Source organism: Budorcas taxicolor, chromosome 18, assembly GCF_023091745.1.
Source record: "Budorcas taxicolor isolate Tak-1 chromosome 18, Takin1.1, whole genome shotgun sequence".
In the NCBI taxonomy this organism is placed as follows: Eukaryota; Metazoa; Chordata; class Mammalia; order Artiodactyla; family Bovidae; genus Budorcas; species Budorcas taxicolor.
The window spans coordinates 47663728-47687671 of NC_068927.1; the positions used below are offsets into that span (position 1 = coordinate 47663728).

Consider the following 23944-nt stretch of genomic DNA (forward strand, 5'->3'; position numbering starts at 1 on the left):
GCACTCTGGGAGTGGTAGTTCACGCGGGCCGCTGGTCTCGACAAGAACAATGGGAGGAGTCTGGGGCGAAAACCACATCTCCCGGCGGCCCAGGAGATGGCTCTCTGGGCCGGGTCAGGCTCCCATAGTCCCAGTTCTCGCGGCCCTAGCTCGCGGCGGAAGGAGCGAGGCGCTCGAACTACATTTCCCGGAGACCCTTGCGCCTCGCCCTCTCCCGCCGCGACGCGGGATCTAGGCTCTTTAGGTGCGGTCTAAGGGTGACCAGCCGGCCGGCCTCGGACTCCCGCTCCCGTGGTGCCCCGCGCGGCCGGCCCAGCCCCCGGCTCGTGTCGGCCCCGCGGCGGCGCTGGTTGTTGTCGTGAGCCTAAGCCGCCCCGCCCCTCCTCTGCTCCCCTCCCCCCGGCCCTGCGTACGGGCCGCCCCTCCCCCCGCCTCCCCGGCCCCTCTCACGGTGCCAAGATGGCGGCGGCGGCGGGCGGCGGCAGTTGCCCCGGGCCTGGCTCCGCGCGGGGCCGCTTCCCAGGCCGGCCGCGGGGCTCCGGCGGGGGCGGGGGCCGCGGCGGACGGGGCAACGGGGCCGAAAGAGTGCGGGTAGCTCTGCGGCGCGGCGGCGGCGCGGCAGGGCCGGGCGGAGCCGAGCCCGGGGAGGACACGGCCCTGCTCCGTTTGCTGGGACTCCACCGGGGCCTGCGCCGGCTCCGCCGCCTGTGGGCCGGCCCGCGCATTCAGCGGGGCCGGGGCCGGGGTCGGGGCCGGGGCTGGGGCCTGAGCCGGGGCTGCCTGCTGGAGGAGGAGAGCAGTGACGGGGAGTCCGACGATGAGGTGAGACAGTCGGAGGCGTCCCCAGCGCTGGGCGGGGCGGAGGCAGGGGGCTTCCAGGGGTCTGGGTGGCCCCGAGGGGTGGTATGGGGAAGCGGAGTCCTCAGGGCTTTGGGGGAGGGAAAGGGCCCTGGAAATAGGCAGGGGAGGAGGGAGGTAGGCTGTGCGGAGCTGTCGGTGGAAGAGGCCTCTGAAAGTGGATAGAGAAGCCTGAGCTGCCGCTGAGCACTTCGGCTCGAGGCAGGTCCTGCAGAAGTGTCCTGGGCTGATCCTTCTTGGTAGTTGGCAAAGCCATGGCTGGAGAGATTTGGGCTAGGAGGCTATGGGACTGCGTGCCCAACCAGTGGTGGTTGACAGCAGAAGCGTGGCTTGAGTGGACGCAGGCTAGCCGGTGGACCTAGGCTGTGGACCTGCAAGCTGCCCCACCCGGCCTCATAAGCTCCGACACATCACATTTCACCAGTGCCCCAATTCTTCCGACTAAAGTGGAGAGAGGGGAGAATGGTGGAGGGCTTCTTCTTGGGGGCAGAGGTGCAAGAGACCTGGGACGTAGGTGAGACTGGGCACTCCAGCAGGTCTGAGTTCAATTCAGGATTTATCACCAGTCTCTCGGAAAGGGCTCAAGGTGTGGGTTGTACTGCTTAGGACGGTTTGTAGCCACCTGAGTGCTCACGGCAGGTCATAATATGATAAACTACTTAATACACACACATGTACACCCCACTTGGGTGCCCCAATTCCCAATTTTCATTCAGAGAGAAACAACAGCTTGAGAGGGTATAGACAGAGTTTCTACTTTTTTCTGAGTTGGAGGATGAGAGAATATTAGGGTAGTGGCTGCTGTCTGACTTAGACCCTGTTCTGTTCCCTTTGAGCCAGTGGTCCACTGATGACTTGTGCTGGTGTGGTCTGAAACTGGGGATGCAATTTCAAAATACGTTCTGTCTCCATCCCTGGGAAGAGATTGTGTATTTTTCCCCTTCACCTTCTAGTCTTTTTAGTTCATTTGTAAATAGGGATACGTTAAGGGGGAAGCTGGGGATATTCCTCAATACCTGAGTCTCAGGCTAAACAAGGGCTTTGGCACTGACTGCTGTTTCTCCCCCCCACCCCTGGTCCCCTAAATCAGGAGTTTCAGGGTTTTCATTCAGATGAAGATGTGGCCCCCAGTTCCCTGCGCTCTGCGCTCCGATCCCAGCGAGGTGAGTGACGGGGAAACTCTACCTCTGTAGCTTTATAGGAATGTTACTCTTGCTTTTCGTGTCAGCTCTGCCCTGCTCTAGAGTCTCCATCAGTTACCAAGTGTGTTCTGTGTCAAAGCCCCCGCTAGGCTGGGCTGTGGGGGAAGCAGACAAGTCAGAGTCCCTGTACTCCTGGAGTCTTCCTTTGTCTGCAGGGCCAGCTTGACCCATCTCCCCACACCTATTCTCCTTTTAGGTCGAGCCCCCCGAGGTCGGGGCCGCAAGCATAAGACGACCCCCCTTCCGCCTCCTCGCCTAGCGGATGTGGCTCCTACACCCCCAAAGACTCCTGCCCGGAAACGGGGTGAGGAGGGCACAGAACGGATGGTGCAGGCACTGACTGAACTTCTCCGGCGGGCCCAGGCACCCCCAGCCCCCCGGAGCCGGGCATGTGAGTCCTCCACCCCCCGTCGGTCTCGGGGACGGCCCCCAGGACGGCCAGCAGGCCCCTGCAGGAAGAAGCAACAAGCAGTAGTGGTGGCAGAAGCAGCTGTGACAATCCCCAAACCTGAGCCCCCACCTCCTGTTGTTCCAGTAAAACACCGAACTGGCAGCTGGAAGTGCAAGGAGGGGCCCGGCCCAGGCCCTGGGACCCCCAAGCGTGGAGGACAGTCTGGGCGAGGAGGCCGTGGAGGCAGGGGCAGAGGCCGAGGCCGGCTCCCCCTCGTGATCAAGTTTGTTTCAAAGGCCAAAAAAATGAAGATGGGACAGTTGTCCTTGGGACTTGAATCAGGTCAGGGTCAAGATCAGCATGAGGAAAGCTGGCAGGATGCCCCCCAGGGAAGAGTTGGATCTGGGCAAGAAGAGGGCCCCTGCTGGAGGAAGGAGCAGAAGCTGGAGGAGGAGGGAGAGGAGGAGAAAGAAGAGGAAGATGAGGAGGAAGAGAGAGCTGTAGCTGAGGAAGCAATGGTGCTAGCCGAGGAAAAGGAAGAGGCAAAGCTGCCGTCACCACCCCTGACTCCTCCAGCCCCTCCACCTCCTCCATCCCTGCCACCCCCTTCAACATCTCCTCCGTCCCCACTTTGCCCTCCCCCCCCACCTGTCTCTCCTCCACCCCCACCATCCCCTCCACCGCCTCGTGCCCCTGAGGAGCAGGAAGAGTCCCCTCCTCCCGTGGTCCCAGCTACATGCTCGCGAAAGAGGGGCCGGCCTCCCCTAACTCCCAGCCAGCGGGCAGAGCGGGAAGCTGCTCGGGCAGGGCCAGAGGGTACCTCTCCTCCCACTCCAGTCCCCAGCACCGCCACAGGAGGCCCTCTGGAAGACAGCCCCACTGTGGCCCCCAAAAGTACCACCTTTCTGAAGAACATCCGACAGTTTATTATGCCTGTGGTGAGTGCCCGCTCTTCCCGTGTCATCAAGACACCCCGGCGATTTATGGATGAAGACCCCCCCAAGCCCCCAAAGGTGGAGGTCTCACCTACTCTACGGCCTCCCGTGGCCGCCTCCCCACCGGCCCCCCAGGAACCAGCACCAGCCCCTTCTCCACCCCGTGCCCCAACTCCTCCATCTACCCCAGTCCTGCTCCCTGAGAAGAGACGGTCCATCCTAAGGGAACCCACATTTCGCTGGACCTCACTGACCCGGGAACTGCCCCCTCCTCCCCCTGCTCCTCCACCGGCCCCACCCCCACTTCCTGCCCCTGTAATTCCTTCCCGGAGGCCCCTGCTCCTTCGGGCCCCTCAGTTTACCCCAAGTGAAGCCCACCTGAAGATCTACGAATCGGTGCTTACTACTCCTCCTCTTGGGGCCTCTGAAGCCCCTGAGCCAGAGCCGCCTCCTGCCGATGACTCTCCAGCTGAGCCTGAGCCGCGGGCAGTGGGCCGCACGAACCACCTCAGCTTGCCTCGATTTGCCCCTGTGGTCGCCACTCCTGTTAAGGCTGAGATGCCCTCCCCTGGGGCTCCAGCTCCAAGCAGTGGGCAGCAGCCTCACGCTCAGCTGCAGCAGCCCCTACAGGCCTTGCAAACCCAGCTGCTGCCCCCAGCACTACCACCACAGCAGTCACTACTGCAGCAACAGTTACAGCTGCAGCCACCGCCACAGCAGGCGCCACCACTGGAAAAGGCCCGGATTGCAGGCCTGGGGTCCTTACCACTGTCTGGTGTGGAGGAGAAAATGTTCAGTCTCCTCAAGAGAGCCAAGGTGCAGCTAATCAAGATTGACCAGCAGCAGCAGCAGAAAGTGGCGTCTTTGATGCCGGTGAGCATGGTGCTTTGGCCAGGCCCCTGCACCCAGTCACTCAGGCTCAATTCTCTGCAGTCCCTTTACCTCCTGGCTCTCAGGACACCTTCTAGCATTGCAGGGAACCCTCCAAGCCAGCCTTTCCCGTGTCTCCCAGCTTCTTGGGTTCCTTCCCTGGCCCCATTTGTCCTCACTCTCCAGCCTCTGACCCTATTTATTCCCCCACCAGCCCAGCCCTGGAGGGCAGATGGAGGAGGTTGTGGGGACTGTCAAGCAGATCCCAGATAGAGGTTCTGTCAAGTCGGAAGACGAATCAGTGGAAACTAAGAGGGAGAGACCATCGGTATGGAGTGGGAAGAAGGCCCTCTGGGTAAGACTGGCAGAGGGAGTATGAGGGGCAGCTCTCCACAGGTATTCCTGGTTTTCCTTCCCCCAGGGCCCTGAGTCCCCTGTGCAAGGACCCCGCATCAAACATGTCTGCCGTCATGCTGCTGTGGCCCTGGGTCAGGCCCGGGCCATGGTGCCCGAAGACGTCCCCCGCCTCAGCGCTCTCCCTCTCCGGGATCGGCAGGACCTCAACGCGGAGGGTAGGGGCGGGTGTGTTGTGGGAAAGTTTTGACAGCTGTGCCAAATTTGGGGGTGAGTGAAGGAATCAAGAACCTGGGAGAATGGCAACTGAGTAGGGTGCTTTGGGCAAGGTGGCAAGTGGGTTGGAATGCTAGATCTTAGAGCGGACTTGGGAGCACCTGGAGCCTGAGCATGGTGGGAAAGTTGAATGGGATCTTGGGGAGGTCAGGGGACCGAGGTAGAACTCCTGTGCTTTGTGGCTCCATTCCCACCTCTCCACTGCACTAGATACGTCGTCAGCATCTGAGACTGAGAGCGTCCCATCCCAGTCCCAGCCGGGAAAGGTGGAGTCAGCAGGGCCCGGGGGAGATTCAGAGCCTGCAGGGTCTGGAGGGCCCCTGGCACACGCACCTCGGCGCTCACTGCCCTCCCATCACGGCAAGAAGATGCGGATGGCACGGTGTGGACACTGTCGGGGCTGCCTGCGTGTGCAGGACTGTGGCTCCTGTGTCAACTGCCTGGACAAGCCCAAGTTTGGGGGCCCCAACACCAAGAAGCAGTGCTGTGTGTGAGTAGCTGGGGCGCAGGCTCCGTTCCCACCCATGGTTGTCAGTCACCCAGGCCTCCTGCCCCAGCAGAGCAGTGGGATTGGCATCCTTGTGGAGAGCTTCCTCTCTTCCCCCAGACCACCAGTCCCCTACCCTGGTGACGTGCTGCTCCCCTCCCCAGATACCGGAAGTGTGACAAGATAGAGGCTCGGAAGATGGAACGGCTGGCCAAAAAAGGTAACGAGGCTTGAGAAGCATTTCTTTACACAGTCTTACTGAGATGCATGGTATAGAGGAAACCATGTCTTTCTCTGCCCTCCTCCCTTTGTCTTTGCAGTCCACCGCCTTTGTCGTTTTTCCCATCGTGCACTTCTGTATCTCCTGTACTTGTTCTCTTCTGCCCCGCTTTTTTCTGGCTTTTCTCCATCCTAGTGTCCACGTCCTTGGCTGAGCTCAGATCTTACTGAGTCCCCTGTTCCCACAGGCCGGACGATAGTGAAGACGCTGTTGCCCTGGGATTCCGATGAATCTCCTGAGGCCTCCCCTGGTCCTCCAGGCCCACGCCGGGGGGCGGGAGCTGGGGGGCCCCGGGAGGAGGTGGTGGCCCCCCCGGGGCCCGAGGAGCAGGACTCCTTCCTACTGCAGCGCAAGTCAGCCCGGCGCTGTGTCAAACAGCGACCCTCCTATGATATCTTCGAGGACTCGGATGACTCAGAGCCCGGGGGTCCCCCTGCTCCTCGGCGTCGGACCCCCCGGGAGAATGGTACGAATTGTTTGCTGCTTTCGCTATCAGTCCTGTGTGTGGAATAGTTAGGACTCCCCAACCCAAGGCTCTGTCAGTCTCCAGGAGAGTGAGTGAAGAGAAGGGCGGTTTTAGTGGGCAGGGAGAACGGGTGTGGGAGGTTTTCAGTAGGTTATTGAACAAAGCTCAAGTCGTCATCATGGACCTGGGCTCGTTAAAGGCCTGGGAATCTGGAAATCACATGGGGGCGGTCGAGGAGTGGGGATGGGACAGAGAAGAGGGGGAACCTCACCACTCCTGTGTCCTGCCTAGAGCTGCCAGTGCCAGAACCAGAGGAGCAGAGTCGGCCCCGCAAACCCACCCTGCAGCCTGTGTTGCAGCTCAAGGCCCGAAGGCGCCTGGACAAGGTCAGCATAGCCCCCACACCAAGAACCTGAGCCCTGTGTGAGGCGTGGCTCCATCCCAAGGAGCTTCCTGGCAAGTCAGGGTCACAGGCTCACCTGAGTGCTGTAGGGTGTCCATGCCAGAGGACAGGCTCTGAGTGACTGAAGCAGGCATCTCTCTCTGGAAGGCCAAGTAGGATCTAGGCAAAAAGCAGGGTGGCGTAGGGTGGGGAGAGGGCAGTGAGAAGTTGGTAAATGGTGGGGCTGCAGCCCTCTTAGCACCACTATCCCTCTCTAGGATGCTTTGGCCCCTGGCCCTTTTGCCTCTTTTCCCAATGGCTGGACTGGAAAACAAAAGTCTCCAGATGGCGTGCACCGGGTTCGTGTGGATTTTAAGGTATGGCATAGGGTGGTGGGGACTGGTGGGAAGAAACGTGTTGGTTACGAATGGGAACTCTGGGCTTTAAGTTTGGATCTTGCTGTGTTGCTGGCTGCTCTCTGATTCTGCATCTTCTCTTCCCTCAGGAGGATTGTGACCTGGAGAACGTGTGGCTAATGGGTGGCCTAAGCGTACTAACCTCCGTGCCAGGGGGCCCACCCATGGTGTGCTTGCTGTGTGCCAGCAAAGGCCTACATGAGGTTGGATCCCTTTCCCCTCAAGTCTCCATTAGCCCTGACTGCCTGGTGTTTGGGCCCTTTCAACAGGGTCACGCTCCCTGGCCTCCTGGCCCCTCACGCTGCCCGTTGTTCACTCTCCCCACTCCTAGCTGGTGTTCTGCCAGGTCTGCTGTGACCCTTTCCACCCATTCTGCCTGGAGGAGGCCGAGCGGCCCCTGCCCCAACATCATGACACTTGGTGCTGCCGCCGCTGCAAGTTTTGCCACGTCTGTGGGCGCAAAGGCCGGGGATCCAAGGTTTGGGCACAAGGGCCGTGGCAGTGGCGGCATGGAGGAGAGGGGTGTCTCTGAGCCAGTAGGTTTTGCCATTGCTGTCTTTCTCCGATATCCTGCAGCACCTCCTGGAGTGTGAGCGCTGCCGCCATGCTTACCACCCAGCCTGTCTGGGGCCCAGCTACCCAACCCGGGCCACACGCAAACGGCGCCACTGGGTGAGAGATGAGGCCCCTCCCCTGGCTTTGGAGCTCTAATTAATGCCGCCACCACCCCAGGATTGCTCTAGGCCAGGGCTCTTGGGGATGGGAGGGTGGAGGTCCTCTTAAGAGTTTGATAAGCATCACATGTCCTCTTCAAGAATTTTGCACAGACAAGATTTCTGTGCAGAATTTGTATGTAATGGTTTTACAGGCTCATGGATTCCGTAGTCCCCTGCTGTAGCCTCATCTCTTCCGTCTCACTCTGCCAGTCTCCACACTTCATCTCTCTCCTGCCTTGCTTCTTTGCCTCTCCACCCTCCTCTTCACCTCTCCCGCACACCTGTTCCCCTTACCCGTCCTTCAGCATCTGTCTCCTGCCCACTCCTCTTTGCCCCTCCCCACTTCACACTTCTCCAGCCTGGTGTCTATGTTCTCCCCCTAACATTGCCCTGCCCCTCCAGATCTGCTCAGCCTGCGTGCGCTGTAAGAGCTGTGGGGCGACTCCAGGCAAGAACTGGGACGTCGAGTGGTCGGGAGATTACAGCCTCTGCCCCAGGTGCACCCAGCTCTTTGAGAAAGGTGGGGACCTGGCAGGGGACCGGGGCCCCGGGGGCCGCCGGGGAGTGGGCCAGGTTCCTAGACAAGCAGTTGGAAGAGATTCTCTCTGCTAGTATTTCTCCACTCTCTTCTCTGGAGCCTTTCTTTCCATTCAAAGTATTCTTTTGTAGGAGCCCATCTAGTACTTAAGAGAGGGACACGGCCCCTCTGAGGACAGTGGGAGTGGAGGGCTTGGACCCCACCCTCATGGTGGTCCCAGAAGTACCTCCTAGAACTTTAAGTCTCCGCTGAGCTCTCTGAAGACCTGGGCTTCCTCGTTGGCTCAAGCAGCAGGTTTAGCAAGGCTCTGTGCATTGTGAGGCCTTGGGGCTGCAGAGTTAGGAGAGCATCCTTATCTTTAGCCAGCCTTTGGGGCGTGGTAGGGACCCAAGTGGGGCAGGACAGGGCAGCTTGTGCAGCAGTCGTGGGCCGGCTGGCCTCCATGCCAGGCTGCTGAGGGCAGCTCATGGCACTACCTCCTCTGACTTTTCTCTTCTTGCTCCAGGAAACTACTGCCCGATCTGCACACGCTGCTACGAAGACAATGACTACGAGAGCAAGATGATGCAGTGTGCACAGTGTGACCACTGGGTGCACGCCAAGTGTGAGGGGCTCTCAGGTGAGTGGGCGGAAGCCTGGGGCGTGGCCTCAGCCCTGCCCTGCCCTTTGCTGCAGGCTCTCAGGGGACAGCGAAATGTTCTTGGTGACCTGGGGCGGTCTGAGAACTTCCACGTCACTGAAACCATGTTTCCCTTTCCTGCTCTGGCTATTCTAGATGAAGACTACGAGATCCTTTCAGGGCTGCCAGACTCGGTGCTGTACACCTGTGGGCCGTGTGCTGGGGCCACACACCCTCGCTGGCGAGAGGCCCTGAGTGGGGCCCTACAGGGGGGCCTGCGCCAGGTGCTTCAGGGCCTGCTGAGCTCCAAGGTGGCAGGCCCACTGCTGCTGTGCGCCCAGGTCTGCGGGCCCGGATGACTGGACGGGAGGGGCCCGGCCCAGCACGAGCCCTGCTGACTTCCCCTCTTTGCAGTGTGGGCAGGAAGGACAGCAGCTGCACCCAGGGCCCTGCGACCTGCACGCTGTGAGCCGGCGCTTCGAGGAGGGCCACTACAAGTCTGTGGTGAGTGGGACACTGAGGAGCCGCTGCGCGCCTGGGGGAGAGGATTGGGGTGGGGGCTCGGGTCCTGACAAACCGCCTTACAGCACAGCTTCATGGAGGACGTGGTGAGCATCCTGATGAGGCACTCTGAGGAAGGAGAGATGCTGGAGCGCCGGGCTGGAGGCCAGACCAAGGGGCTCCTACTGAAGGTGAGCTCTTTGGGGGCCGCCCTGAGGGTGACTTGCATGGTAGCAGGGAGGAGAGAGTGGGTTCCTGCCCCCACCACCTCTCCTGGGGAAGACAGTTTTTCTCATCCTGTTAACCTGCTCCCCAGCTGCTAGAGTCTGCGTTCGGCTGGTTCGACGCCCACGACCCCAAGTACTGGCGACGGAGTACCCGGCTGCCCAAGTGAGCAAGGCTGGGTAGCAGGAGGGGAACCAGGAAGAGAGGGCAAAGGCAGGGGCACCTGGGAATCCAGGGTCCAGCTGGACTGAGAATAGACATGGAGCAGGGTTAGGGTTTTGGAGGGTAGTGGCACCAGGATGGGAGTCCCCAGTGGTTCTAGATGAGCAGAGACTCATATTGTGTGGTTAATTCTTACTTTGGCTGTACATTATGCAAGGTGGTGTTGGGGACAGCAGTGGGCAAGCCATGTTTGGGGGGTTCGGCAGGCACTGATAACCTGGACAGTTAGGGCTTTGATGGGGAGGCCCAGGGGCTGTGGGAGCTCAGAGGAGGTGCCTGCCTAGGAGCCTCGGGCCTGAGGCTTCCCAGAGAAATGACATCTAAGCTGAAAAGTGGAGGAGACGTATTCTGGGCACAGAGAACAGTATTTTATGTGGCAAAGGTGGCACGAGAGGGTCTGGCTTGTTTGGAAGGCTGAGAGAAGTTTCACGTAGAGAGAGGACAGAGGGGCTCATGGCATAATCAGGTTGATACTATGGGTGGGCCCCAGTCCAGCACCCCTTGATAGATGTGTCAGAGGCTGACCCTGCCTGTCCACAGCGGAGTCCTTCCCAATGCGGTGTTGCCCCCATCCCTGGACCACGTCTACGCTCAGTGGAGGCAGCAGGAACCAGAGACCCCAGAATCAGGGCAGCCTCCAGGCGATCCCTCAACAGGTACTGGGCAGTTGGGGCTAGAAGCTTGATCACTTAGTTGGTGGGCCAGGCTCCAGGTCCTCATTCTTAGACCGTCCTTGCCACACCCCTACCAGCTTTCCAGGGCAAGGATTCAGCTGCTTTCTCACACCTGGAGGACCCCCGTCAGTGTGCGCTCTGCCTCAAATACGGGGATGCAGACTCTAAGGTGAGGGCTACTGCGTGAAGACCCAGGTTGCAGGGTCTGGTCTCTGACTCTTCCCCTCACACCATGACTCTGCCCCCAGGAGGCGGGACGGCTCCTGTACATTGGGCAGAATGAGTGGACACATGTCAACTGTGCCATTTGGTCAGCCGAAGTGTTTGAAGAAAATGACGGCTCCCTCAAGAACGTGCATGCTGCTGTGGCTCGAGGGAGGCAGATGGTGAGGGTGCGGGCCGGGAGAGGGGGCAGTTCTCGGGGGCTAGGGTGGGGCCCCCCTCCAGGAGAGACAGCTCTGGTTTCGCAGTCTCTGCCACAGCTTGTCCTTGGTGCCTCTTTTGGCTGTCCAGGACTCTAGTGCCGCAGCGAAAGCAAGTCTTTTCCTATCTGTGCTCTCTCGCTTAACGGGGGCCTGAAGCCTCGGAGACGAAAAGTTAGATGATCTGTTACTAGGCTTGTGTGGCATTGACCTCTTACTCCATCCCTGTGAGGTGAGGTACTGCGTGGGAACCCCCCTCTGTGGGGTGCTGCCAGCTCACCGTCAGGAAGTAGGATGAGAGAGACCTGCCACAGCGGGCAGGTGTGAGGGTTCAGTGAGGTAATACGGGCTCCACGTTAGAACAGCATGAGGAAACCTCAGCTCCTGTTATTTTTCTTCCTGCTACAACTCTGTTTCAAGGAGTCTGCGCTTGTTTGATGTGTGCCTGGGCCTGGATGCCACTGGTGGGGAGTCACATGCTGTTGTTCTGTGAGGTGCTAGGCTCAGCAGGGGCCCAAGGGAGTCTTTGAGGACAGCGGTGCTGGGTGTCAGGCCCTGCTTCCTCGCCTAGCAGCCCCTTCTGCCCATAGCGCTGTGAACTCTGCCTGAAGCCTGGCGCCACGGTGGGCTGCTGCCTTTCCTCCTGCCTCAGCAACTTCCACTTCATGTGCGCCCGGGCCAGCTACTGCATTTTCCAGGATGACAAGAAAGTGTTCTGCCGGAAGCACACAGACCTGCTGGATGGCAAGGTGGGCCCTCAGCTTGGGGACACACTGCCCCGCTGCTCGCTCTCTCCCTCCTCTCGGGGCCCCGTAGCCCCTTGGGCCTCACCCAGCTGCCTCTTAGCATCTCTCCCTTGTTCCCTTGCTCTCCGCCCCCAGTCCTTTAGTCAGGCCCCTTGACGGACCAGTCTCTGGAGCAAGCCTTCCCTCACATCCCCCTCACCCCCTCACCAATCCAGCAACCCCATTTGCCACCCACCTCCCAGGAGATCGTGAACCCTGACGGTTTTGATGTTCTCCGCCGAGTCTACGTGGACTTTGAGGGCATCAATTTCAAGCGAAAGTTCTTGACGGGGCTTGAACCTGATGCCATCAATGTACTCATTGGTAAGCAGCTTGCTTTCTCCCCTCATCTTCCTGACCCTGCCTAGGCCCGCTCTCCTGACCTCTCCCACCCACCTGTACCATAGGCTCCATTCGGATCGACTCCTTGGGCACTCTGTCTGACCTCTCAGACTGTGAGGGACGGCTCTTCCCCATTGGCTACCAGTGAGCAACCCAAGGGGCGTTGGTGGGGCTGGGGGCTTCCAAGGCTGGATCTTGTTTCCCAAGTTGTCCTGTCCCTTTTGTCCTACGCGCCACCCACCCGCACCTCCCCCCGCCCCAGGTGCTCCCGTCTGTACTGGAGCACGGTAGATGCTCGGCGGCGCTGCTGGTATCGGTGCCGGATCCTGGAGTATCGGCCATGGGGGCCAAGAGAAGAGCCAGTTCACCTGGAGGCAGCAGAAGAGAACCAGACCATTGTGCACAGTCCTGCCCCTTCCTCAGGTATGGCCTTGGAGCTCACGCATTTTTTCCCCAAGTGCTGCCCTCCGCAAACAGCTACCCATCAAGCGTTGTTCTCCTGTGCCCTAATGAAATCCCAGGATGTTTGCCATTGTTCTGTGTGTTGTAGTGGTGGTAGCTTAAGATTAACTTCGTGCCAGGAAGTGAGGAGAGAGGCAGGTGCACACTAACTGCTTGTGAGGGTGGCAGTTTCTGGACAAATGTAAGGAGCGTTTATGGCCACCGACTTGGGGCTCCGTGGTTGTGTTATGCTCCCCGCAGCCCCTTGAAAAAGGGATAAGCTCCTTTGTACATCCTAGAGGGGGCATAGTGGTGAAGCCAGGATTTAACCCTAGATCTGCTCATTTCCCAAACTGACACCCTCCCCTCCATGCCAGCGCTTAGGGCCGGTTGGCAGGAAGCACAGAATGGGCTCAAGGACTGGTAGAGAGAGGGGTCCTGGTGGGCCCAGTGGGAGGAGGGAGAGACGTGGATCATGCTTGTGGGCAAGGTGTTTGTTCTGGGTTGGAGCACAACATGGAGAGAGGGGAAAGAGAGTACAGCCACCCTGGCTGGAAACACAGGAGCATTGGGAGCAGGCAGCAGAGATCAGCGTGTACAGATTGGGTGGAGCCAGGTCATGGGGCGCCACAAGCGCCAGGATGGGGTGGATGCCTTTGATGTGGCTGGGATGTGCAGCGCAAGTAAGAAAGTGGTAGGACTGGCCGTGCTGGAGGGAGGGCCGTACCCTGCGTGGGCCCTGAATCTGGGAGGGAACAGCAGGCATCCGGGAAGTGAGGAAATGGCCCAGGATGGGTGAGGGGGGTCACAAAGGGACTCTGAGCCAGGCGTATGGGGAGGTTTTGCAGAAGTCAGAGAGGTTTGAGATCTGGGCCATGACTGGGAACGCAAGCACCTTGTGCCCGGGTCAGGGGCCAGACGGAGGTGTGGGTGCCTCAAGAGAATGAAAGCTGTGTGAGCAGAGGCTTTCACAAGGAGCCCCTGCCACCCACGACCCCATTCTCTTGCCTCTCTAGAGCCCCCAGATCATGTGGACCCCCCGCCAGATACAGATGCCCTTATCCCTAGAGCTCCTGAGCACCACCCACCCGTTCAGAACCCGGACCCCCCACCTCGGCTGGATCCAAGCAGCGCCCCTCCTCCAGCCCCCCGCTCCTTCTCGGGGGCTCGAATCAAAGTGCCCAACTACTCACCATCCCGGAGGCCCCTGGGGGGTGTGTCCTTTGGACCCCTGCCCTCCCCTGGTGTGTACCTGGAAGTCCTGGGGAGGGGTGGGGCAGGGTGAGGCAGGAACTCCTGGCTGACACTGACCCTTCCCCCTACAGGAAGTCCATCTTCTCTGACCCACCACATCCCTACAGTGGGAGACCCGGACTTCCCAGCTCCCCCGAGACGCTCCCGTCGCCCCAGCCCTCTGGCTTCCAGGCTGCCACCTTCACGGCGGGCCTCTCCCCCTCTCAGAACCTCTCCTCAGCTCAGGGTGCCCCCTCCTACCTCAGTCGTTAGAGCCCTCACACCTACCTCAGGGGAGCTGGCTCCCCCAAGCCGGGCCCCGTCTCCTCCACCACCCCCTGAAGACCTGGGCCCAGACTTTGAGGACATGGAGGTGGTGTCAGGACTGAGTGCTGCTGACCTGGACTTTGCGGCCAGCCTGCTGGGGACTGAGCCCTTCCAGGAAGAGATCGTGGCTGCGGGGGCCGGGGGGAGCAGCCATGGGGGCCCGGGGGACAGCTCAGAGGAGGAGGCCGGCCCCACCCCCCGCTACGTCCACTTCCCTGTGACTGTGGTGTCCGGCCCTGCCTTGGTCCCCGGTGCCCTCCCCGGAGCTCCCCGCATTGAACAGCTGGACGGAGTGGATGATGGCACCGACAGCGAGGCCGAGGCAGTCCAGCAGCCTCGGGGCCAGGGGACTCCTCCTTCAGGGCCAGGAGCAGGCCGGGTGGGGATCATCGGGGCTACAGGGGACAGGGCCCGACCTCCTGAGGACTTGCCGTCAGAAATCGTGGATTTTGTGTTGAAGAACCTAGGGGGTCCTGGGGAGGGGGGTGCTGGACCCAGAGAGGAGCCCCTCCCCCCAGCACCTCCTCTGGCCAACGGCAGCCAGCCCCCTCAGGGCCTGCCCCCTAACCCAGCTGACCCCACCCGGACGTTTGCCTGGCTCCCTGGACCCCCAGGAGTCCGGGTGTTGAGCCTGGGCCCTGCCCCTGAGCCCCCGAAACCTGCCGCATCCAAGATCATCCTTGTCAACAAGCTGGGGCAGGTGTTTGTAAAGATGGCGGGGGAGGGTGAACCTGTCTCACCCCCAGTGAAGCCACCGCCTCTGCCCCCTCCCATGCCCCCCACGGCCCCCACTTCCTGGACTCTGCCCCCAGGACCCTTGCTGGGTGTGTTGCCAGTGGTGGGGGTGGTCCGCCCTGCCCCGCCCCCACCTCCCCCTCCATTGACGCTGGTGTTGAGCAGTGGGCCCCCCAGCCCGCCCCGCCAGGCCATCCGTGTCAAAAGGGTGTCCACGTTCTCTGGCCGTTCTCCACCAGCACCTCCACCAAGCAAGACTCCCAGGCTGGAGGAAGATGGAGAGTCCTTGGAGGACCCCCCCCAGGGTCCAGGGCCTTGTGGCAGTGGGTGAGTGAGTGTGGCCAGGCTGTGGAGTGGGGGAGAGGTGGGCAGAGGAAGGCACTCAGCCTTCTTACGGTGTCCCTACCCCAGGTTCAGCCGAGTGAGGATGAAAACGCCCACCGTGCGTGGAGTTCTTGACCTGGGTGATCCTGGGGAGCCCACTGCGGGGGAAAGCCCGAGGTGAGTGGCCAGCCTCCTTCCCCTGGAGGCTCTGGTACCGCTGTCCTTTCTTCCTTCTGACAGGTCTCTTCTCACAGGCCCCTCCAGGACCGGTCCCCTCTGCTGCCACTTCCCGAAGGTGGTCCTCCCCGGGCCCCTGATGGTCCCCCTGACCTGCTGCTTGAGTCCCAGTGGCACCACTACTCAGGTAGGGACCAGCCTCTCCCTCTCACTGCCTCCCTCCCCCATTCTGGTCTCAGCTGAGTAACTGACATACACAAGTTGGTCCACTTTCAACACTCCCTGGGTGTTGCACCTTGCACACTCAACGTGGATACAAGCCTGAGGTGGGGTGCTAGGGTTGCAGAGATACCCTTAGGAGCTTGTGGCCTGTGGCAGAAATAAACACATGCCTGTCCAGTGTCCCCAAAAGGCCAAGGAAGGGCTTCAGAACTTCGTGTGCCAGGGTCAGAGGGTTAAGTACCTAGTAAAGCCAAAGATGGGGTTCTGGGGATCATTCAGAAAGGGTTCAGCCCACTTGAGACCCAGAGGAAGGGCAAGAGCAGTAGGGAAGTCAGAGGAGAGTGGTGTCCAGAGGCTCAGGGAAGGCAGTAGTCAGCCATCCCAGCTGCTGCAGAGGCCACCATGCACATGGGGTCTGGGAAAGGTGTGCTGTCTGTGCAGGTAGCACAGGGTGGGGAAGATGTGTCAGAGTCCAAAACTGAAGACAGTGGTGATGAGGAAGCCAGAATAAAGCCCAGGCACCTCACCAAAAAGGTCAGCTGAGAGTCTTGGGAGGGGGAGGAGGGGGGGACAGACTCACAGGGGTTTTGTGTGAGGGCTGTGAAAGCAAAGGCAAGAAGGAAGTTGAATGGGACTCATGGATGGAAAAGGAGGTGGGAGGAGCTGTGGCAGTCAGGTTTGAATTGGAGACCCCTGAGACAGGAGGACACGAGGAAGGTGTACAGGCATATCTCGTTTTATTGCCCTTCAGTTATCCCATTTTTTACAAATTGAAGGTTTGTGGAAACCCTGCATGGAGCAAGTCTTATCAGCGTCATTTTTCCAACAGTATTTGCTCACTTTGTGTCTCTGTGTCACACTTTGGTAATTTTCATAATACTTCAAACTTTCTCATTGTCTGTGATGGTGATCTGTGATCAGTGATCTTTGCTGTTACTATTGCAAGAAGATTACAGCTTGCTGAAAGCTCAGATGATGGTTAGCATATTTTAGCGATAATTAAGGTATGTACATTGTTTTTTAGCCATAATGCTGTTGCACATTTAAGAGACTACAATGTAGTGTGAACATAACTTTTATATGCCCTGGGAAACCCAAAAGATTTGTCGACTTGCTTTATTTCAGTATTTACCCTAATGCGGTGGTCCGGAACCGAACCCGCAATATCTCCGAGTTATGCCTGTACTTGCAGAGATAATGAGACATCAGGATGCAGGATGGGGCACTTGGAGCAGTTCTGGCTGATGGACTCAGTGAAGCTGGAAGGGCAGTGCTCTGCTGGTCATGGAGGGCAGGGGGAGAGGGAGTGGGCTCCAGCCAAGTAAGCTGGTAATTGAGCAGCCCAAGGCTCAGAATTTCTTGTGGCCCCAGTCCTGTTGGGATGTGTGGATTTTCTCCATTACGTAGAGCTCAACTGCTGAGTAGGGAAGTGGAATGAAGTAGACTGAGACTGTTTAGCTGAAAGGCTACTTACAGGGGTCAGAGACGGCGTAAGTAGGTGGTAGTGACCGTGACAGACAGGTCCCTGCCCATAGGGACCAGACACATTTTGCTAGAGGAAACCGACATGTAATTAGCAAGTGCACTTCAGCTTAGAATGAGCGCTGTGAGAAAGAAGCCAGTGAGAGAGTGCCTGGGTGAGGCCTCTGTCTACAGACTGGTCTGTGTAGTTATGTTCAGGGAATAGAATGGAAGTGAGGGTGGAGAAAGGCGGAAGTCAGAGGAGGACCCTGGAGCATTTGGAGGCTTGGAGATGATGTGGGTCACACAGCAAGAGTTAGGTTTAATCTTGCTTAGGGACAGAGGGTGGGCATATGGGCAGGTTGGCCCAGAGAAGTTACGTGGGAAGAAAGCTTGGCCATGTGAGTCCTGCCTCTCCTATAATGTGCTCCATTCAAAACATTTGTCCCCATCCCACTCATCTTAGGTACAGTGGTCGGGCCTCAGTTCACATCCTGCTTGAGCCAATAGCATCATTTGGTGCATGGATCCCTCCCTCCTTGAAGCATGTCCTTTCCTGGCTTCCAGCCCTCTCCTCACCTTTGGTTGTGCCTCTTTGTTCTAGCCTGTCAACTTTGGTGTGTCCCAGGACCCTGGCCTTGACTTCTGTATCTCCACTTACTCCTGAGTACTTTTGTCTATCTTCCTGGCTCTAAATCCCATCTCTAATTCTGATAGCTCCCAAATCGCTAGCCAGGCTCCTGTATCCTGCTGCCCGCCTGCCATCTCTGCCACAAGTTGAAAAGGGAGGTTTTCTAGGAGAGATCTCTGACTCAGTGTGTTCTAAACTGAGTTCTTAACTTTCACTACAAACTTGTTTCTTCCTTACCTTTACTGCCTCAGTCAGTGGCCATTGTATCCTTCCAGTTGTTTAGACTCCACACCTGGAGTTGTCCTTGACTCTCCTCTTTCTCACATCCACATCACCTATGTTAGCTAGGCCTGTCAGTTCTAGCTTTAAATTCTTTAGCCCTTGAGAAGTCCCTTATAGTGTACATATACTTGATTCTGTGAGTATGGGCTTTTTATAATACTATAATCTTTACAGAAATCTTTACAGAAATGGGGTGCACACAAAAAAATTGTTGTTTCGTCAGTAAGTCATGTCTACCTCTTTTGTGACCCCATGGACTGTACTCCAGCAGGCTCCTGTATCCATGGGATTTTCCAGACAAGAATACTGGAGTGGGTTGCCGTTTTCTTCTCCAGAGGATCGTCCCAACCCAGGGATCGAACACGTGTCTCCTGCTTGGCAGGCAGATTCTTTACTACTGAGCCACCAGGGAAGCCCACTTTAAAAAACACACGTGCAAAATAGTTCTCCAGTATTTTAAGTTTTGTGTGAGATTCAGAAGAATGAGGAGTAGATGGGCATTCGTGATAGACTGAGTTTGAGTGAGCTGTGAACACGTCCTACAGAAAAGGGGCTGTAGACCCTTTAGAAGAAATAATGTCCATTCTGTAGGATTCATTGGGCAAATATTGCAAGAGGAAGGCCATTAAATCTAGTAACTGTGCTTGTACCCGAGGAGGAAGGGAAGGCAGAGGGGAGCCAGGGACGTTTGAGTCAAGGAAGGGTGACCCTCCCCAACTCTGATCTGCTCCCTGGGACCAGGTGAGGCTTCAAGCTCCGAGGAAGAGCCTCCATCCCCAGAGGACAAAGAGAACCAGGCCCCTAAACGGGCTGGCCCACACCTGCGTTTCGAGATCAGCAGTGAGGATGGGTTCAGCGTGGAGGCAGAGAGCTTGGAAGGTGAGTTGGGGATAGGGTTGACAGGGAGGGGAGATGTTCCGTAGAACATTATCCTGACAGCTCTGGCCCTGCCCTCTCCCCAGGGGCGTGGAGAACTCTGATTGAGAAGGTGCAAGAGGCCCGAGGGCATGCCCGGCTCAGACATCTCTCCTTCAGTGGTAACTGAGGGGGGTCCACAGGGATGCTGGGAGCTGGGATGACTCCCAGTTGACAGGATGGGCCTCCGACATGACCAGTGTGTCCTCACCGTTGACTCTCCCCAGGAATGAGTGGGGCAAGGCTCCTGGGCATCCACCACGATGCTGTCATCTTCCTGGCAGAGCAGCTGCCCGGGGCTCAGCGCTGCCAGCACTACAAGTTCCGCTACCACCAGCAGGGAGAGGGCCAGGAGGAGCCACCCCTGAATCCCCATGGGGCAGCCCGCGCTGAGGTCTATCTCCGGTGAGAGGTCTGGGGTGTGGTGCCTGGGTCCGGGTAGCCCTAGAGGAGTTCTCAAGGGTGGAAATTTAGTCTGCACAGGTTGGAAACTGAGGTCTGAGAAGACACTAGGTTACTCCAGAAGTTGTTTCTGGAGACCACATCAGAAGAATGAACCCCATCTCTTCCCTTTTGCTGTGTCTTCAATAGTAGCAGTATTCTTCCTGCCCCACCAGCAGCAGGCCCAGGCCAAAGAATAGATGGGTAGCATCTTCCTGAGAGAATGGCTACGAACCTCCCTCCTTTCCTCCCTCCCACCTGCAGCAAGTGCACCTTTGACATGTTCAACTTCCTGGCCTCCCAGCACCGGGTGCTTCCTGAGGGAGCCACCTGTGACGAGGAAGAGGACGAGGTGCAGCTCAGGTCAACCAGGTATGGGAGGCAGGCCAGGGTGCTGGGAGTGGTCTGGAAGGGCCCAAAAGAGGGTAATCAGGGCAAGAGAAGGTACTTCTGGGTACCAGCCTGTGTGACACTGCCATCCCCCACCAGACGTGCCACCAGTCTGGAGCTGCCCATGGCCATGCGCTTTCGCCACCTCAAGAAGACATCCAAAGAGGCTGTGGGTGTCTACAGGTTCGTGGGGTTGTGGGGAGGATGCCCCTTGGGTGGACAGGCAGGTGCCCGGGTCAGGGGCTGCCTTGGTTCTGTCCCCCTGACCTCCCCCTTGCCCATCCTACCCTGCAGATCTGCCATCCACGGGCGGGGCCTGTTCTGTAAGCGCAACATCGATGCTGGCGAGATGGTCATTGAGTACTCTGGTATTGTCATTCGCTCTGTGCTGACTGACAAGCGGGAGAAGTTCTACGATGGGAAGGTAGGCTCTGCCAGGCCATGGGAATGAGGCAGCTGAAACAGGGCGGTCCATGGGAACAGAGCCTCTGACGTCCCCACCCTGTCCCTGTAGGGCATTGGGTGCTACATGTTCCGCATGGATGACTTTGACGTGGTGGACGCCACCATGCATGGCAATGCCGCCCGCTTCATCAACCACTCGTGTGAGCCCAATTGCTTCTCTCGAGTCATCCATGTGGAGGGCCAGAAGCACATCGTCATCTTCGCCCTGCGCCGCATCCTGCGTGGTGAGGAGCTCACCTATGACTACAAGTTCCCCATTGAGGATGCCAGCAACAAACTGCCCTGCAACTGTGGCGCCAAGCGCTGCCGTCGCTTCCTTAACTGAAGCAGTGGCTGCCTGCCACGCCCCCCGCTGCCATCTTGCCCCTAGCTTGGGGGCTCCCTCGTCCCTCCCAGAGCATCTCACCTCCACCCTCATGTTCAGGGTGGATGTGGGCATGCAGGTGGCGAGGGCCCTGCCTCCACCCCTCCAGCCCACCCAGCAATCGCCCCCTTCTTGCCCTGGGGGCCCAGGATGTAGATATTGTACAAAAGTTTCTAAATCCCTTCTTTTCTATGCACTTTTTTATTTAAGGGGGTGGGATCCCAGGTGGGGAACCCCCCCACAATAAAGTCTGTCAATGTTTGGAGAGGTGGTCTTCCATTTGTATGGTGCAGGGGACAGGTAGGACCTCGTTTCTCTGTGCCCCACACCCTTCCTGAGCCAGGGAAACCCGTCAGCCTGAACAGGTAGGTAAGGGCATGGTTCAGAACTAGAATTGTGGGGTCTCTGAAGGCTCAGAGCTAAATACAGTACCTGTTCTGGGTTAGAATTGAACTAAGTCCTTTTAGATGAACTCTCCCGGGGGAGCAGGGCCTTTTCTCAGAGGGGACCCTGGTTGCCCAGAGGTAACCCACAGCTGGTCTTGTGAGGTGGGATTGGCCCATTCCGTGGGGGTGGGATTAGAAGGGGAATCAGGATGTCTGTTGGGTTTTGGCCCAATTAAGGCTTTGGGGGTGGGGAGCGGCATGCAAGATCCTAGTTTCCTGATGGGAAATCAAACCCAGTCCCCTTGTAGTGGGAATGCAGAGTTGGAGCTACTGTGGTGCCAGGAATTCCTAATTCATACTGTTTTAAGAGGGCTCTTAATGAGGCCCAGAGACAGCAGCACTTCAATAGAAACTTTATTGAATACTAGGCCAGGCAAGCCCCTGATGAGCCAAGTTTGGACAGCACCTGCAGTGCATCTGCCCTCCCTATCTGGGCCAGGTGTGTGCCAAGCTGGCCCAGAGAGGCAGAGGGCTCCCGCGCCACCACCATCTCAATCAGAGCCCTCAGAGGTGAGCGACTGGGCCGCAGTGAGTAGGCGAAAGTGGACCAGGCAGCAGGCAGTCCGTATCTTGCAGCCAGGTGTCGCGTGGTGCCACAGGCCATCCTCCCACCTGGCCCAGGCTCAGGATCCAGCAACAGGATCAGCTCCTCCAGCACCTCCAGCTCATCCAGGAGGCGAGAGAGGGGCTGTGACTCCAGTCTTGGCATCTCTGGGAGACAAAGTGAGGGGTCAGGAAGGGGGAGTACAAGCTTCCAGTCCACCTCCCCATCCTTGGTGTATCCTCAACTAACCCCTGCCTAGGAGTGGAGACAGAGAGACCTCCTTCCATGAGTCCCTTGCCTCTGAAGTCTCCAAGGAGGCTGGAGAGGACGAGTGCAAGAAGCAGGTGTGGGTGTCAAGGTTGCTGCAAACCAAGCTAGGATACGGGTGTTGGACTGCTTTCCTTTGGTTGAGGCGACGGTGGTGCCTTTGCAGGGCAAGCAGGATTATGGCTGAGGTCACGAGCAGAACCAGCACTAGGAATAGGGCAAAACTCAAACTCGGCCAGGCTTGCTGAGGGGCTTTGTGCTCAGAAGTCCACGAAACACTGGGAATCGCTGGTGAGCTGGGCTCCTGGGAGCTAAGGATGCTCGATTTTCCAGGTGTCAGTGGGCAGGGCTCCTTGTTAGGGACAGGCTTCTGGAAAACAAGGGGTTGGAATAAAGTGCGAGGCATGCCCAACTTGTGAATTCTCAGCACAAACCTCTCATCCTTACCTCCTTCAATGGGTCTACATCCCCGCCTGATCCAGCCCCCGCCCCCCCCCCCCCGCCCCCCGCAACCCTCGACTCCTTTAAACCCAGGCAAGTCATCTCCAGATACCATGGCCCCATCCCTACCCTCTTCAGTTAAGCTATTCCCCTTCCCTTAATAAGACCCCACCCATCCGATCCCAAGTCAGGCCTCCAGTTCTCGCCCCGCTCCCTTAAGCTGCACCCCTGCCCAGGCCCTCTGAAACCTAAGCAGTACCTCTCGGCAGGGCCGCCCAGTTCCGCCGCGGCTCCCCGACGGAATGGGTGCCGTTGCTCCGCCGCCACAAAGGCTACATAGCTCCGCGCTGTTGCTATTGCACTGTCCAGGAGGACACTCTTGGAAGGGGTGCATTACGTGATTGCCAGCATCATCCAGCCCGCAGTTTTCCGAAAACTCTAGGTCTGGTGGGAGAGTGTCTCACGTGCTGTTGTCAAGCCGGCCTTCTCTGCGCTAGCAACGCCCTTTCATCTATGCCCTATCCTTGCAGGCCCCGCCCCTTATACGGTACTCACCCAACCTATCAGCGGACCTATCACCTCTAAACCCGCCCCACAGTATCTCAAGCAGCCTCCCAACCCTCTCTACCCAGGCACCGCCCCTTAAATTGTCCCGCCCACTTCTTCCTCACTGCTCGGTTCCCGCGTAATGGGTCACACACCTTCACCTTGACCCTCTTAACCCACACAGCTCCTTTCTTCGCAGGCTTAGCCCCCATCCTCACTCGTCTATGCACAACCCACCGCCCCTACCCCGAAGCAAGCCTCACAGGCCGTAGCACACAGACCTCGCCCCTCCCCCCGCCCCCATCACCCTTTAACTCCGCCCGAACATATACAAACGCCCAGTTTCCCGCTCCTCACCCGAGCAAGGGGGCGGCCCGAAGCGCTGCAGGCAGCTGCCGCAGCACCGGTTGTCAGGGTTCCAGTACTCGAGGCGGCCGCAGTGCTGAGAGGCCTCCCAAGGCGCCGCCTGGGCCAGGAGCAGCACAGCAGTCCGGAGGAGGCATAGGGGCCCCATCCGGGCGGAGCCTGCAATCTGGGGGCCCCTGACCACACGACTTCCTGCCACAGCGCTTCTGCCGCACTTGCCAGGAAACCGGGGCAGAAGAAGGAAGCAGTGGATGTGGAGGCATAGGACCCTCAGTCCCCTTCAGAAGCCAAGAATCTATCCCCCAGCCCCTAGTCCAACTCCTGGCCGGTTATCAGACAGGCCATAAGGCCTTGAGATCACTAGAGCGAGGACTCTAGAGCCAGATTGCGTGGATTTATAACCTATCTCTGCCATCTTCCTGCCCTGTTTTCCCATCTGTAAAATGGGATAATAATAGTAACCTGTCTCAGAGGGTAACTGGAGAAGTAAAACTGTGACTGATAGTAAAGCATTTAGAACAGTATCTGGCATAGAATACCTACTTCAATCGCGGGGCAGTGGGCATGGAGGACCCAATCCTCACCCACTACACACTCCCACCCAATGCCCAGCAACCTTACCTTAGCTCCTAACCACAATCTCCTCCAGATTAGGAGTCCTCCAACCTGCTGCAACCAAGCATCTCCCTCGAGAGTCATCAGCCAGATGTGAAGTTTCCAGCACAAAGGCAGCCCCACCTATCCAGTCCCACTTGGGGATTTCTGGGACCCTGGGTGTTCTGCTTTTGCACCTGTTGTTGGAAGTTCCTTGGCTGAGGTTGTGGCCAGAGCCCAGCCCCGCTTCCCCTTTTCACCAGATGTGGGGGTGGAAGGAAACCAGCCTACAGCCAGGCTTAAGCTAACAACAAAGCTCTAAACCCTCAGTACAGAATTTTATTAGGGGAGGGGCAATAGAAGTTCCCTGT

At 58.4% G+C, this 23944-nt stretch overlaps 2 protein-coding genes across 2 annotated transcripts; one reads left to right on the forward strand and one right to left on the reverse strand.

Annotated features, from left to right (window-relative positions):
- Positions 1-459: 459 nt before the first annotated feature.
- On the forward strand, positions 460-20612 carry KMT2B (lysine methyltransferase 2B). The gene is made up of 37 exons (XM_052655227.1): positions 460-822; positions 1949-2021; positions 2257-4259; positions 4471-4584; positions 4678-4828; positions 5097-5376; positions 5538-5593; positions 5841-6119; positions 6411-6505; positions 6780-6878; positions 7007-7120; positions 7249-7395; positions 7494-7589; positions 8036-8153; positions 8677-8790; positions 8947-9131; positions 9205-9294; positions 9378-9482; positions 9608-9681; positions 10279-10394; positions 10490-10581; positions 10661-10798; positions 11425-11583; positions 11823-11943; positions 12027-12105; positions 12224-12384; positions 13419-13646; positions 13728-15024; positions 15109-15198; positions 15276-15385; positions 18536-18673; positions 18757-18831; positions 18937-19114; positions 19415-19522; positions 19640-19723; positions 19835-19964; positions 20055-20612. The coding sequence occupies exons 1-37, from the start codon at positions 460-462 to the stop codon at positions 20328-20330; spliced, it is 8136 nt and encodes a 2711-aa protein (XP_052511187.1). The 3' UTR covers positions 20331-20612.
- Positions 20613-21179: 567 nt separating this feature from the next.
- Positions 21180-23929, reverse strand: IGFLR1 (IGF like family receptor 1). The gene is made up of 5 exons (XM_052655826.1): positions 23601-23929; positions 22971-23193; positions 22327-22511; positions 21609-21996; positions 21180-21526 (listed from the first exon to the last, which is right to left on the reverse strand). Exons 1-5 carry the CDS (start codon positions 23676-23678, stop codon positions 21180-21182), a joined length of 1221 nt encoding a protein of 406 aa, XP_052511786.1. The 5' UTR covers positions 23679-23929.
- Between the last annotated feature and the right edge of the window lie 15 nt (positions 23930-23944).

Coding starts and splice junctions, on each gene's coding strand:
- KMT2B (XM_052655227.1), top strand. CDS start 460: ATGGCGGCGGCGGCGGGCGGCGGCAGTTGCCCCGGGCCTGGCTCCGCG. Junction 9,682..10,278: donor CGGAGTACCCGGCTGCCCAA/GTGAGCAAGGCT, acceptor GCCTGTCCACAG/CGGAGTCCTTCCCAATGCGG. Junction 10,582..10,660: donor ACGGGGATGCAGACTCTAAG/GTGAGGGCTACT, acceptor CTCTGCCCCCAG/GAGGCGGGACGGCTCCTGTA.
- IGFLR1 (XM_052655826.1), bottom strand. CDS start 23,678: ATGACTCTCGAGGGAGATGCTTGGTTGCAGCAGGTTGGAGGACTCCTA. Junction 22,512..22,970: donor CGGGCCGCCCCCTTGCTCGG/GTGAGGAGCGGG, acceptor CTCTCCCACCAG/ACCTAGAGTTTTCGGAAAAC. Junction 21,527..21,608: donor GTCTCCACTCCTAGGCAGGG/GTTAGTTGAGGA, acceptor TTTGTCTCCCAG/AGATGCCAAGACTGGAGTCA.